At 38.9% G+C, this 13,058-nt stretch overlaps 1 protein-coding gene across 1 annotated transcript in view; it reads left to right on the top strand.

The window, feature by feature from the left end:
* cacna1g (calcium channel, voltage-dependent, T type, alpha 1G subunit) overlaps positions 1 to 13,058 on the top strand; it is a 279,605-nt gene that overhangs the window by 202,472 nt on the left and 64,075 nt on the right. Inside the window, exons 22-23 of the mRNA XM_038736528.1 lie at positions 4,211 to 4,279; positions 6,445 to 6,629. Of these exons, the coding sequence (XP_038592456.1) occupies positions 4,211 to 4,279; positions 6,445 to 6,629 (254 nt within the window). The remainder of the gene's footprint in view (positions 1 to 4,210; positions 4,280 to 6,444; positions 6,630 to 13,058) is intronic.

Here is a 13,058-nt window from a genome sequence, read left to right as displayed (position 1 = left end):
CAAACGCAGAACGAAGTGGATAAAAAGAAAAAGTGTATATCTATAATATATATATATATATAGATATATAAGATGTCTATATTTATAGACACAGACATAACTGAAAGTTATGTGTAGAATCAAAAAAGTCCTAACTGAAATGGAGAAAAAAGGGAGAAAGTTCCTATCGGCAAGTCCACATGCACACACACACCCAAAACAAAGTTGCTAACTTGCTACTGTAGTTTGCTCTCTGCAGAGAAATTAAGTGGAACTGTGTGTTAGCAGGGAACCACTCCGCTATGACTGTGAGCCAATAGCTTTGGGTAATGTGTGCTATACCTCTGTATCCACTGCACTGCATCATCAACACCATCACCTCCTTAGCTAATGCACCATCCCTTCAAAAATAGAGGTGCGCTGGTTGAATGCCTTGCAGCAACACACACGCACACATCTAACTCTGTGTCACACAGCCTAGCCGCTCCATGCATAAACACAATAATTATCACTGTGATCCCCCCCCCCCCCATCACTGAGCGAGGTGTTCCGTGGTTGGGCCTAATTGCGGTTCGGTCTCACTGGATTGTTCTGTTCTGCTTGTTTTGCGACTAAAACACGGAGGAGACAGTGCCGTTGTAATTGATTCAATTATCTGCGGGCTGGCGTACGTGGCTAATGTCCTGGAAAGGAGATGTTTAACTAATGGAGGTCGCCCCACAGACAGCCCGGTCTAATCAGGGCAGAGAGATCATACATACACATACAGATGGGATGATTTCTTGCCTCTCACCTTTGCACACTCACATATGTAAATATAACACATGCATATTATGCACAACATCAACCACAGCAGCCACACTAACATTAGTAATTTTTTTAAAGGCATATATTTTGTCAGTTTCCTGCCATGGCTGTTGTGTCCAGGCAGGTCATTATTGAAATTAGATGGAAATTTATGACGCAGCAAGCAGCCCGAAACAAAAGAATGAGCAGTCATTAGAGTTTTGAGCTGTGATGCTTATTGCTGCAGATCTCATTTGCCTGGGTGGTCATTGCATGATGCTATTTGTTTGTCTGTGTGGGTAGTTTTGAATTAATGAAGCCAATTGTGAATCACTTTCCACTTGTTGATTCGGTTGTGGCCGTTTATAACAACCAAACGTATAATTTATCACTGCTACTCTTTTGAAGTACCTGCTTTACATCATCCACAGCGCCAGCCTGACAAAAGACATATGTTATATTCCTTAAATAGAAATGTAGTCATTGTTACACAGAGATAACATTTTTTAGTCACAACATTTCAGTGTGGAATGCAGGCTGAATAATTAGTTTATTGTCCTGGAAGTTATGTCACACACACTTTTTTTTTTGGCTTTAAGTCTATTGCTGTTTTGGTTTGGTGCTGGAGGTTGCCTGGATACTGTCTTCCTGTTGCTCAGTGGAAATGATTGAGGATGATTATACCACCTATTATGAATTATTATTCCTAATTGAGCTAGGGGACACTACATCACTGTCTAGGGCTCAAAATTGGATTATATCAGCATTAACAGTATAAAATATAATCAATCTAAGTTTTCTGCAGCCACGTCATCTGATCCAGACATTAAGATAGAGAGATGGCGCTATTCACTGGACCCCGAAGAAGGCTTTCCAGGAGGTATTGGGATGACTCTTGTTTTCTGCTGCTCTGGAATACAGGAAGACTTTGTAATTGCATAATTGAATGATGCATTAAGAAAGATTTAACATTGCATTTCTGCACAGTGATCTTCTAATGCATTGCTGTCATTATACAGTTGTAGAATTTTTGTGCTCCTTAAAAGTTAGAAAGATAGTATACCTCTCTAGCATCTGTGGCTGCCACTGTACAATGCCTAGTGGAGCATTGTGGATTACCTACTTGAAGTGTTTAGTATTGGTTAGTGTTTTTCACTGGCGTGTAACATGGCAAAGTGCCTCTCAGTTTAAGTCATTGCTGGTCTCTGCCACATTACTGCAAACCAGGCTGAGCTAGAATCACCCACTAAAGGAAAGGAATCAACCAGTGCGCATAACGAAATGCCATCACCTATGGGTGGTTTGCTGGAGGGGAAACCCCCAAATTCAGATTTTTTATATAGACTTAATTTTATTTATCAGTTTGTTTATTTAAATTTTAACTAAACGTAACTATACATATGGAAAAATTACAGTAAACTTGATTCTGTGCTTCATTTTGGTTGGCTAAAATGACTAGCAGCCACAGCAATTTACGTGGAAACTTTAAGCTAGCAAACTATATTTAGCCTGCTAGAGAGGAAATTCTCTGTTTCTTTAACATTGTTTATTATCTAATTTAATTAATTTCAGTCAGTTTGAAAAAGTAACCCAAAGTTGTGACTTTGCTTCATTTATGTATGTGAAATGGCAACAGCTAATGTTATTGACATGCAGTATTATGGCTAGCAAGCTAACACATGTGCTTAGTCTTCTAGAGCAAGTTAAGCTTGTTGGAGAAAATTCAGAATGTGTGGATAATTTGTCATTTAGGCTTTTTTATCATATCATCGTTTAGTTCATTTCACTTTGACAAAACATACATGGAGTGTATGTAAAGTAGGCTGAAAAAAAAATGACTGTGTAAAATCTCTGTTTGTTTGACAGTGTTTGCTAAGATTATAGATTTTTTATTCATCACTTTGTATATGTAATATAAGACTTGATCTGGGGAAAGAAAGAACCTAAAGTTGATATTGTGCTTCATTTTTGCACAATAGCTAGCTAAAATGGTGATGTTGGAGCTGTTTGTTTAGGCCTTAGAGCTAAATTCTCCATTTAAGATTAAGATAAGTTTTTTTAGACTTTTTGTTTTTTCATTTCAGTTGGCAAATGTAAGCGCACACATCACTTATACAAAGGGTAACTTTAAGTTTATATTGCTTTATTTTTGAAGGCTTGCTAGTTAACACAAGGTCTATTTGTGTAACCTGCCTAAGTTAAAAGCTTGTAGGCTACAGTTGGTAATGTAATGTAATCACACCTAAATATCCAGCCTTTTGCTAGAGTGTGTTTGGACTGACAGCAAATTGAGGTAAACTGTTGACCTGTTGAATTCATCTCTCATTAACGCAGACAGCGTACATTTTCACCTCTGTCTCACTCTTTCAACGCTGAATGAATGAACGTTCACAGAAGACGGGAATGGCTGCTGTCAAGTCTGGAATTTATAAACCCTCTCAACATTCCCAGTAATGTCATGCCTAACATTCCCAGAGGAATCGCAAGAAAACGCTGCAGGACTGCCATGTCTGTGTTTGTGTGTGTGATTTTGTGTTCCTCGTGATGGTAGTTGGAGGCCGTGGGAAAGGCAGTCACCTACAACCGCTCACACGCACGCACGCACGCACGCACGCACGCACACACACACACACACAGCCAGTACATAGGCAGTCAGTGGTAGGACAGGGTTGTGTCTCCCCAGACAGAGGGGAAGTTGGGTAAATAAGCAATCGGTGAAGGGATCTTATTCTTGCTAGCGTGCTTGTTTTCTCTCGTCAGTCCTTGTTTAGCTCAGTAAATAGGCTCCCATCCTCTCCTGCATGCACACAAACACCACTGAGCAACGCTGCCTCAGGCAACAGGGAAGCAAGTAGTGTTGTATGTGTGTATAGATGGTAAGCTAATAGCCCACTCTTGATGGTGCTGAGTTGCGTGCATGCTCACATAACACAATGATGGTGCTTGTTTTCTGAACTGACTGTTTATCTCTAATGAACAAATAAAGGACCTGATGCAACTTGCTCGTTTCATTGGAAAACTGTCAACTTCCACCTAAAAATCTTGTTTCTCAGCACCACTGAAATATTCTACAGGTGATATAATGCCACTTGTTCACAGTGCAACTGATTTGATTCAGGTGATTCAAGTAACACAAAGGAATTAACATTAAGACTGTTGGCCCAAAGATTAGACGCCTTGTTTGAATATTCCGTGCAGTGCAAATAAATAGTAAACACTGTAATTGCCTGCCAGCCATCATTAGAGTGCAGCAGGGATGTTTGTACAGAAATGCTGGTGATTGAGGAAAATAGCTCCCTCATACATTATTCAGCTGTACACTGAATCAATTTAGATGCAGACAAAGAACAAACTGTTGCTTAAAACAAAACTGTGAATTTTAAGTCATTACAACTGTTAGCATGTACCTCAACCCACCCAGGTCTCTTTTCCTTCTTTACTGCAGGAGCGGATCTTCCTAAATTTGTCCAACTACATCTTCACGGCGATCTTTGTGGCTGAGATGACCGTAAAGGTGAGACACATATTACACATAAATATCAGTGAATATCTTTATTCCGTAGCATGTAACTTGCATTTTATGGCCTGTGCCTCGTCATTTTAAAGGTACATGTTTTGTATCCCTTCACAAAATCTTCACTTACTCACTGACTCAATTGACATCAGCTCCTATGCCACAAAATATTCGGTATGTTAGGCTGCCATACCTCATTATTTGTCTCCAGCTTTGAAAGAAACAAGATGAAACATCTGTGTTCACTCACAATGTAAATTTACATAAGATTGAGAAAACCAAACCAGACTCCAAATACTGCTCAGACACAAAGTTGCAGAGAAAATATAGTCGGCCTGATACCTGCATGTACCAAAAAGCCCCCCCAAAATACAAAGGAAAACTGAATTAGGGGAAGGAGAATGAGAGATTGAGACTCAAACACACACTATGCGCACACTCAGGGCTGTTTCATAATGCGAAGCGGAGGATTGTCTCGCCAGTATTCAAATGGACCAGCTTTGAATGGAGGTCCATGCACGCGTGGGCAGGAGTGAGCAGAGGCAGAGGGGAGGAGAGTTCATGGGTGTCACTCATTCAAAGCCTCTGTCTCTATTTTTGGTCCCAGAGCGATTGGCGGGCTCTTGAACATGGGGCCTGTGCACACACACACACACACACACACACACACACACACAAAGCACTGTTTGTATCATTTGATTTTTAAGTATCCTCTCCTCTAAAAGACTATCCTTATGTTACCAGGGGTGGAAGAACTATTAACATCTTTTACGTACATGAATGTCAGAATACTGCATGCAAAAATATAGCATTACAGGTACAATGTTTAAATGTTTATTTAAGTTGAAGTCAAGTACAATTTTCATGTACTACTTTCCCACTACATTTCAAAGGGATCAAAGTATATATTGCAGTGCAAAGATTGAACCAGTGGTTTTGTAACAAAGAAAATTTTGTTTGGGTCCCCTTATCCCATGTGAATGAATAGTAAAAATGACTGCATATTTCACAGCAAAGGTCAAAGATTAGATAAAAGTCCAAAGACGTGAAACAGCTTCAACAGAAACATACTGCTTTTTCATATTTATGCAGTTATCAGTATTACTAATAATGTAATATATAAGTCACAATTACAGAATGAGTAATGTTGGCTTTTAATAATTTAAGTACATTTGCTTAAGTATAAGTCTGAATGCAGGGCTTTTCTTTTTTCCACTTACAATGGAGTAGTTTTACATTGTTGAATACTTCTTCCACAACTGGTTGAAGTACCTTCAAAACAAACAGAATAGCCTCTTTCATTGTGTTATATTAAAATATATAGTTGTAGAGACGTAAAAAGCACAATATTTCCATTTGAAATGTAGTGCAGTAGAAGTATAACGCATCATGACATGGAAATAGGCAAACTATAATTGTCTCACAATTTTCGGGATAACAATCAAGTACTTGCATATATGCATATATGCACTACTGAATTCAGCTACTCAAAGTAGAGAGTCAGTAGAAGCTGTCTGGACTGTCTCAGTAAAGTTTGATCAGCCTCTTTGAAGATTCCCCTGTCACATTATTCATATACAGTATATACTGTTACGCACTGATTAGCATCGACATCTCACTCTCTCTCTTACAAAAGGTCTTCAGAAATGCACAAAGCAAAAAAACAGTTGTCTGTGCCTGATGTAACAAGTTTGAGCTAAAAAAAACAACAACAAACAAACAAAAAGGCAGCCAGTCTGTATTATTTTCTGGAATGCAAATTGCTTTATGGGCAGAATAAATGATGTGTGGAACCTATAGGATAAGAAATGAAGTTTGGAAGAGCTTGCAGCTTTTATGATTGCTGCCAAGTAAACAATTGCTTTGCAAAAGTCAATAAGCTGTGCGTATGGGACATTAAGTATCGACTCCTAATAAATACAAAAGAAGGCTTCATAAATAACAGATCTGCAAACGCGCAGACAAAAACAGATATCCAATTACTGATTTGTGTATCTTTTTTGTGCCACACACATTGGAAGTTCATGTTAAATTTGAAATGTATCCAAACCAAATCGGTGCCACAGCAGGTTACCCTTTGTGTTATCTGCTATGTCAGTAACGTGCAGTAATGACCCTCTGCTATATGTTCACGCACCATGCCTCTATGTCATACGTGTGTCCAGATTGTGGCTTTGGGATGGTGTTTCGGGGACAAGTCCTACCTGAGGAGCAGCTGGAACATTCTGGATGGGATGCTGGTGATGATTTCTGTTATTGACATCCTGGTGTCGCTCATCTCCAATTCTGGTACTAAGATCTTGGGCATGCTCAGAGTGCTGAGGCTGCTGAGGACCCTGAGGCCGCTACGGTAAGTGGTTCTCCCAGGGATGTTGAAATTTTATAGACAAACACACTGAGAAGACAGACAACCATCCCTGAAACTGGTGATAGGAATCATAAAATGAGCTCTTACCCCAGATACTGTATATAGCTTTAAATCCCTCCATTCCCCACTCATCGGGTGATAAAAGCGCCTGAAGTGGATATTTTGTTTTACTGTAAGACGAAGGTGGAAACAAACTTTGCTCTCTCAGCTCTGACATGTGCCACCTTTTGGAGCTTTTGTGAGATGTGTGTGTGCATGTAGGCATTTATTTTAGAGTGCATTCATGCGTGTGTTATTGTCAGCGTGTACACAATTGCTCAGCTATGTTTATTTGAGCGGAAATAAGGACGGAAATCACCAATTTGGAGGCCATATTTGTGTTTGCATCTCCAAATATGTGTGTGTGTTTGTGAGAGAGAGAGAGAGAGAGAGAGAGAGAGAGAGAGAGAAAGACACAGAGAGAAATCGTGTGTCTTTGTGTAATATCAGACTGGGTCTCCTTTAGTTTTGGCCACAGTGTGCGTTTGCGTGTGAACCATGTGTGTGGCTACACGCTTGACTTGGCTCCCAGCCGCATGCTCGGTGTCTCATCTCATGAAGGGGAACTCTTGAGGCTTTGCCCTCTCTTGAATATTTATCACAGTTTGCAGGAAGAGCACGAAAATCAAATATTCATTTTCGTCCTGCCAAACTTATCCACTAAACACCGCTGATCTTCTTTTTTGCTTTTTAGCTTTCACCTTTGACATGAAAGTGAAATCTTGTGTTTTTCGCTCTCCCTGCCTTCAAAGTAATACTTTCTTCTTTGAGTTCCTGCTTTAATATTTTTGTGCGTGAACCAGGTAGTGTGCTTGAAATATTTCTGTGTATTTGCACAGCACAGTGTAAGCTGTGCATGTAATTATCATTTGGGTCAGATCGGACCCGATCAATTGGCCCTGAAGCAAATGACGCAGAGGTTGTGTGTAACATGTATGTATGTTAAACAGTGATACCAGATACTGGGTCTCATTCTCTTAGTTTGGTCCATCATTCTTGTCAGTAATTACCAGAGGTGGAAAGAGTACAAAAATATTCTACTTAAAGGTTCAGTGTGTAATATTTCTGAGGATCTATTCACAGAAATGCAATATAATATCCATAATTATTATTATTATACCTTAGAATGAGCCATTTATATCTCCATAACTGCAGGCCCCCCCTTCTATGGAGGTCACAGTATTGGTTCGTCATGTTTCTACAATAGACGACAATGGACCAAGAGCTACAGAGCGCGTTTCGTCATCATGGCTTCTTCTTCTGCTTGTATAATTCCAGCAGTGTAGACACCGCCACTACATTAAATGCGTCCATAGAAGAAGAAGAGAAAATAATAACAATAATAATAATAATAATGATGATAATAATAATAATAATAATGCAGTAGTCCTCTGGTTTATTAGAAGTAAGAAGAGAAGTGACATTTGGACAAATGAACGAGCACAGGTGTTATCTAGCACGAGAGCAAAAAGCCTGTGGATCTTAATAAGATGAAGCCAGACAGAGTCAGGACAGATGTAGACAGATAACTGCAAAAAATCACGGACATAATCGATGTGAATTTTCCCAGATGGAAGGCTTTGATGTGGGAGAGATGTTTTCAAAGCGGAGCTGAAGTTGTCTGTTTTCTGCTGGACAGGTAATTAAGTTAATCGGACTTTAGCGATGCAAATGAAAGCTGTTGGCCATAATCACAGAGAGAAGTGACACGTTTCAGTGGTGTAAAATATTTAACATTAGTTGGATTAATTTCATGTAGCCTTGTTATTCTCCATCACTGTGGTTTGGCTTTTCCGGTAAAGTTAGCCGTTAGACAATCAGCTGATCAGTAACTGGCAATAAAACAGTAACGTTAGTTTACAGCATGGAAGCGTTCAGCCAGCTAAACTTTTACAGCTCTGGTAGAAAAAACATGAAGTTGAATTAATTAATTCAAAAGCGGGGTTTTTTTGTGTTTCTGTTGTATTTCAAAAAATTTAAAATAATATTTTGGTAAGATTTGCAGATTTCTTATCTAACTGATTAAGCAAAGTGAGAGGAGCCTTGATCCTCACCTGACCATATTATGTGGTTTATAATGGACTGTGGTGCAGAAACAGTGAGGCTTACATTTTCTTGGTATCGGTCAGTGGTCATACTTGATGCACTAGATGTGATAGTTTTTGAGATGTTCTTTGCTTTGGTATGTTAGTCCAGGTGAGCCAAAAATGTAACAAACAGTATGATTACAGATGTAAGATGTAACAAGTATGGTTACAATACAGTATAATAATGTATTACAGGAGTATAAGACATCATGTAACACTTCATTTCTTGATGTGGCTGTTTAATGAACAAGTAACAATAATATTCACAATAACATATGGTTTTACTGAATAATCAAGTAAATATAATTTCTTAATATGTCAATCTAAAGGAACCTGATTTCTTGACTGGCAAGTCTCTGCTATCTTTACAGAGAGAGATCTAATTGTCCTTTCTCAGGCACCATAGCTATACAAGTCGCTTGGATGGGGGAGGGGAGGTGCAATTCGCAACTTTCACCACTAGATGCCACTAAAACTTACACACTGAACATTTAAGTAAAAGTACGATTACTTTGATGAACTTTTACTTAAGTACAAGTAAAACTACAGGAATAAAAATATACTCAAGTAAAAGTAAAAAGTAGCTCATTCAAAATTTACTCAGAGTAAAAGTTACTTAGTTACTTTTTTAACCTCCTAAAATAACTTATTTATATGGATTTAATATCTTATTTATACGTATTGTACTTATTTAATTAAATTGCAGTCTTTTGTGATTTCATAATGGAACAAAGCCATATGGCGCTTCCAATTTTAGTTTGTTTGATAGATACTTGACCACAATGACATTTAATGAGAAGTTTGAGAATGGTTTCGCTTTATTAGGAAAATTGTGGCGGAACAGATTATACTATGGCAGGCCGCACTGGACTGGGAGAATGGGAAACACTGGACTTTATGAAGTCATATCCCTATTTACATTCAAACTTTAGTACAATAAATAAATAGTTACCAGCAAGTTGCTAATGCCAACAAACATTGTCATGCACTGATGTTTTTTGGCCTCTTTCCAAACTATGAAAACTTATTTTTAAATTTCAATGGAAGTAGGCTATTTAACTGACTTCTTCATCAGGGGTCCTCAACTACATTTGTTCTAGGCAGACACTGTGGGGGCCGGGCTTTCCAAAATAATTGCCATATTACTGTTTAATATTTTCAACTTTCGCAAAATGAACCTTTTTATTAGCCTATATCAGTGTGAACAGACTCCTTAAAAACATGGTAGGTCTAAATCCATAAGGATAAATCTACATAGGCCTACTTAACTAGAAAATGCTCTTAGACCGCTGCCAAGGAGTTCACTGAAGAGTGATGGTTAAAATCTGTAATTGTAAATGTATCTCTGATTGGCATTAACCTGTTGTGACGCTATGCAGCTGCCCGTTATTGTGCATGAGACACCTGTAGTTACTACGGTAACAGCAGATGCCTTTTGATACCTCAGGACACAAAAGTCTGGGGCAGCTAAACAAACTATTGTCGGGCAGTTATTGTTATTTTCCATAATTATGTGAGCAGTCATGATGTGACTTTAAACTGTACACAACATGAGTCTGTGAACAGCGAAAGTGTAAGAAGTCAGTTACCTGGCTGCGAAGGTGGAGGTGTGCAGCCTTTCGCATGCAGCTCTTTATCTAAAAGCTCACTGTGTCTGCTCCTGACTATTGCATTACTCACTGCTATAGGCCTATTTCAAACTGGTCCGCTGTCAAAAAATTTTTAAAAATGACGGATGTCTTGTCGTGTTGACACATTGTAGCGGTCTACACGACAGCGGTCAGCGCTGATCTCACTTACAAACAGATTGCATTTCCAGTGACTACTTCAAAATAAATGAAGCTGCAGCAACAGGAAATGTTCAGTTTGCATCAGCAGTAACTTAATACAGCATTTTCTTTTCACAGCTTAACACTGCATGATAAAGCTGTTCTGTTCTCTTACACTTGAAGCCGAAGTGGTCGCAGGTTTTTCCTTGCACTTTTTACTCAGTAACGGATGTGATTGAAAATGTAGCGAAGTACAATATTTTAAATAAAACAAAATAAAAGTAAAAGTAAAATTACAGATTTACAAAACTACTTTGAAAAGTACAAGTACACAAAAAAGCTACTCAATTACAGTAACGTTAGTAATTGTAATTCGTTACTTTCTACCTCTAGTAGTAACATTAAACTCACCATGTTAATTGTTGCAACATTGCTAAAAAGGTCAAGAAACAGGAGCAGTCAGACAATCATACAGGTTTTAAACTAAATCCCCAATTTAGTCAAACATATTATTATTATTTCACATATTTTACCAGAGGTTACTGACATACTAGTCAAAATAACTAGTAGGTACAAAAAGTTTTGGAATCTGTGCAGTAGATGGCTTCAGCTGGCAGCCACAAACCGGCTATAGTAGCTGCAACATATTCCTTTGGGCCCAGCAAAAGTTACGTCCACAGTGCTTCTTTTTGCAACAGGCTCGGGAGTTTTACGAGTAAACACCCTTTGTTTTTAACCAGGAAAGTGTTACCGGGAGTCACTCATAGAGATCCAATGATCTTGAGTGACAACACCACTTAACATGGACGAAATTTTAACCTTTAAAGAAATGTGTCCCTGACACTTAACCCCTAGTTGCTCCAGCGGAATGCAACCTCTGGCATATATAGCAATTGTAAGTTGTTTTGGATAAAAGTGTCGATTTATTGAATAAATGTAATGTAAACATCCATCAATGTTTACAGACAGATTTCATAGTTCAACTTTGACCCACCATCCTTACTGCAGATAAGTCAGCTAACTCAGGTGGAATAGTTTATGTTTGGCGTCTAGGCACCTCGTCACTCCCCCGCAAGGAAACATCAAACAGCACAGCAGGGAGTTGGGAGTAACCATAATAACTTCCCCTATAGGGGAACATAATAGTGGTGGAGGGTCTTTTAAAATGCTTTAGGAACAGCAGTAAACATTCATACATCACACAAAATAGTTTGGCATATTGACCACTTACAAATGAAATGTTGATGTCACATTAAAGTGAGCACTTACTGTCAAACAAGATGCTTTCCAATTAGATCTGGTGCCATTGTGACAACCCAAGCACTGGAAAAGAGTACCTCACTCTAACTACTGTCTCTCTGCTATTTGCCCTCCCCTTATTTAATCCCCAGGGGACGGCAAGGCTGAGGCTGTATTAATGTCAAGTAGGGAAGGTTTTACAGTCAGATTAGAAAATTTGCAGCAATTACAGGAAATTGGACAAATTTGAAGTTTGGTGGGGAAATATTATGGGGCTCAAAGGGCACCCGTTTCTCAAGGGAATGATGTCTTCAGTTTGAGAAAAATGCAGAATGGCAGAGAGAGAAATGGGATTATGAAGACTATTATGAAGACACGCAGAGAGTGAGAAACAGGAGAGGATGGAAAAAGAAAGAGGAAAGAGCTGCTCTCTACCCCCCTGAGGCTGCAGATGAGTTACGAGAAAGTAATACTGTAAAATCATTTTTAAGGTAGTTAACTTTCAGTGCAAAAGGAGGAGCACAGCATTAAATACTATTGCATATTAAAACATTATTGTCCTGCTGTGGGTCGACTGGACCGCAGATACTTAAAGCTCTGTTAGGGATAATTCAGCCTGAGTGGATATACTGCTCGTGAATAAGTGAACAACTACATTTGGGGTCTACAGCATTTGTGGAGTTAAGCACGTTGGTGCTACAAGTGCTTCTATAAAACTTTACAACTCAAACCTAATCTATTTGTGGCAGAAAATCTTCATTAATTTCTTATATCAAGTAATGGCCAATTTGAAAATGTGTAGCAAGTAGGCTAAGACAGAGTTATCAAGCTAGCTTAATGGGCAAAAAATCTTAAACTCACCTACCCCGCTGGTGTTTTGGGGACAAGTGCCTGTCTTTGTCTTGTAGCTATAAAGACACAGAGGCATCGTGCCGTGCATGAGCACATCTGTGGAGACATGAATTTGCAATTTAGTCAAATCAGTGTTTCCCTGAAAGAGTGTGGGAATTACTGGGACATCTTCTCCCTTAAGTCATGTTCCCACACCCCCAAAATTTTAAAATCTGACTGGTGAATCGTCTGCCCCCCTGTCTCCAGAGCAGCCACAGTAACAGTAATAACTGCTACTTGGTGGCTCTAAACATCTCAAACCTGGATATTAATCCTGGTTTCCTTTTTTTAATGTGGGTCTTCGTGGTGATTAAAAACAGCTTTATAAGATATTAAGGCTTAAAGACAGCCTCAGCCTTAACCTTTCTCTCTCACACTCAGCTTCA

Source organism: Micropterus salmoides, unplaced genomic scaffold, assembly GCF_014851395.1.
Source record: "Micropterus salmoides isolate LMB-PRFRI ecotype aquatic unplaced genomic scaffold, ASM1485139v1 Ms_hic_scaffold_21, whole genome shotgun sequence".
Classification (NCBI taxonomy): Eukaryota; Metazoa; Chordata; class Actinopteri; order Centrarchiformes; family Centrarchidae; genus Micropterus; species Micropterus salmoides.
Note: the sequence above shows the minus strand (reverse complement) of the source record. Positions and strands in the feature narration are given on the sequence as shown.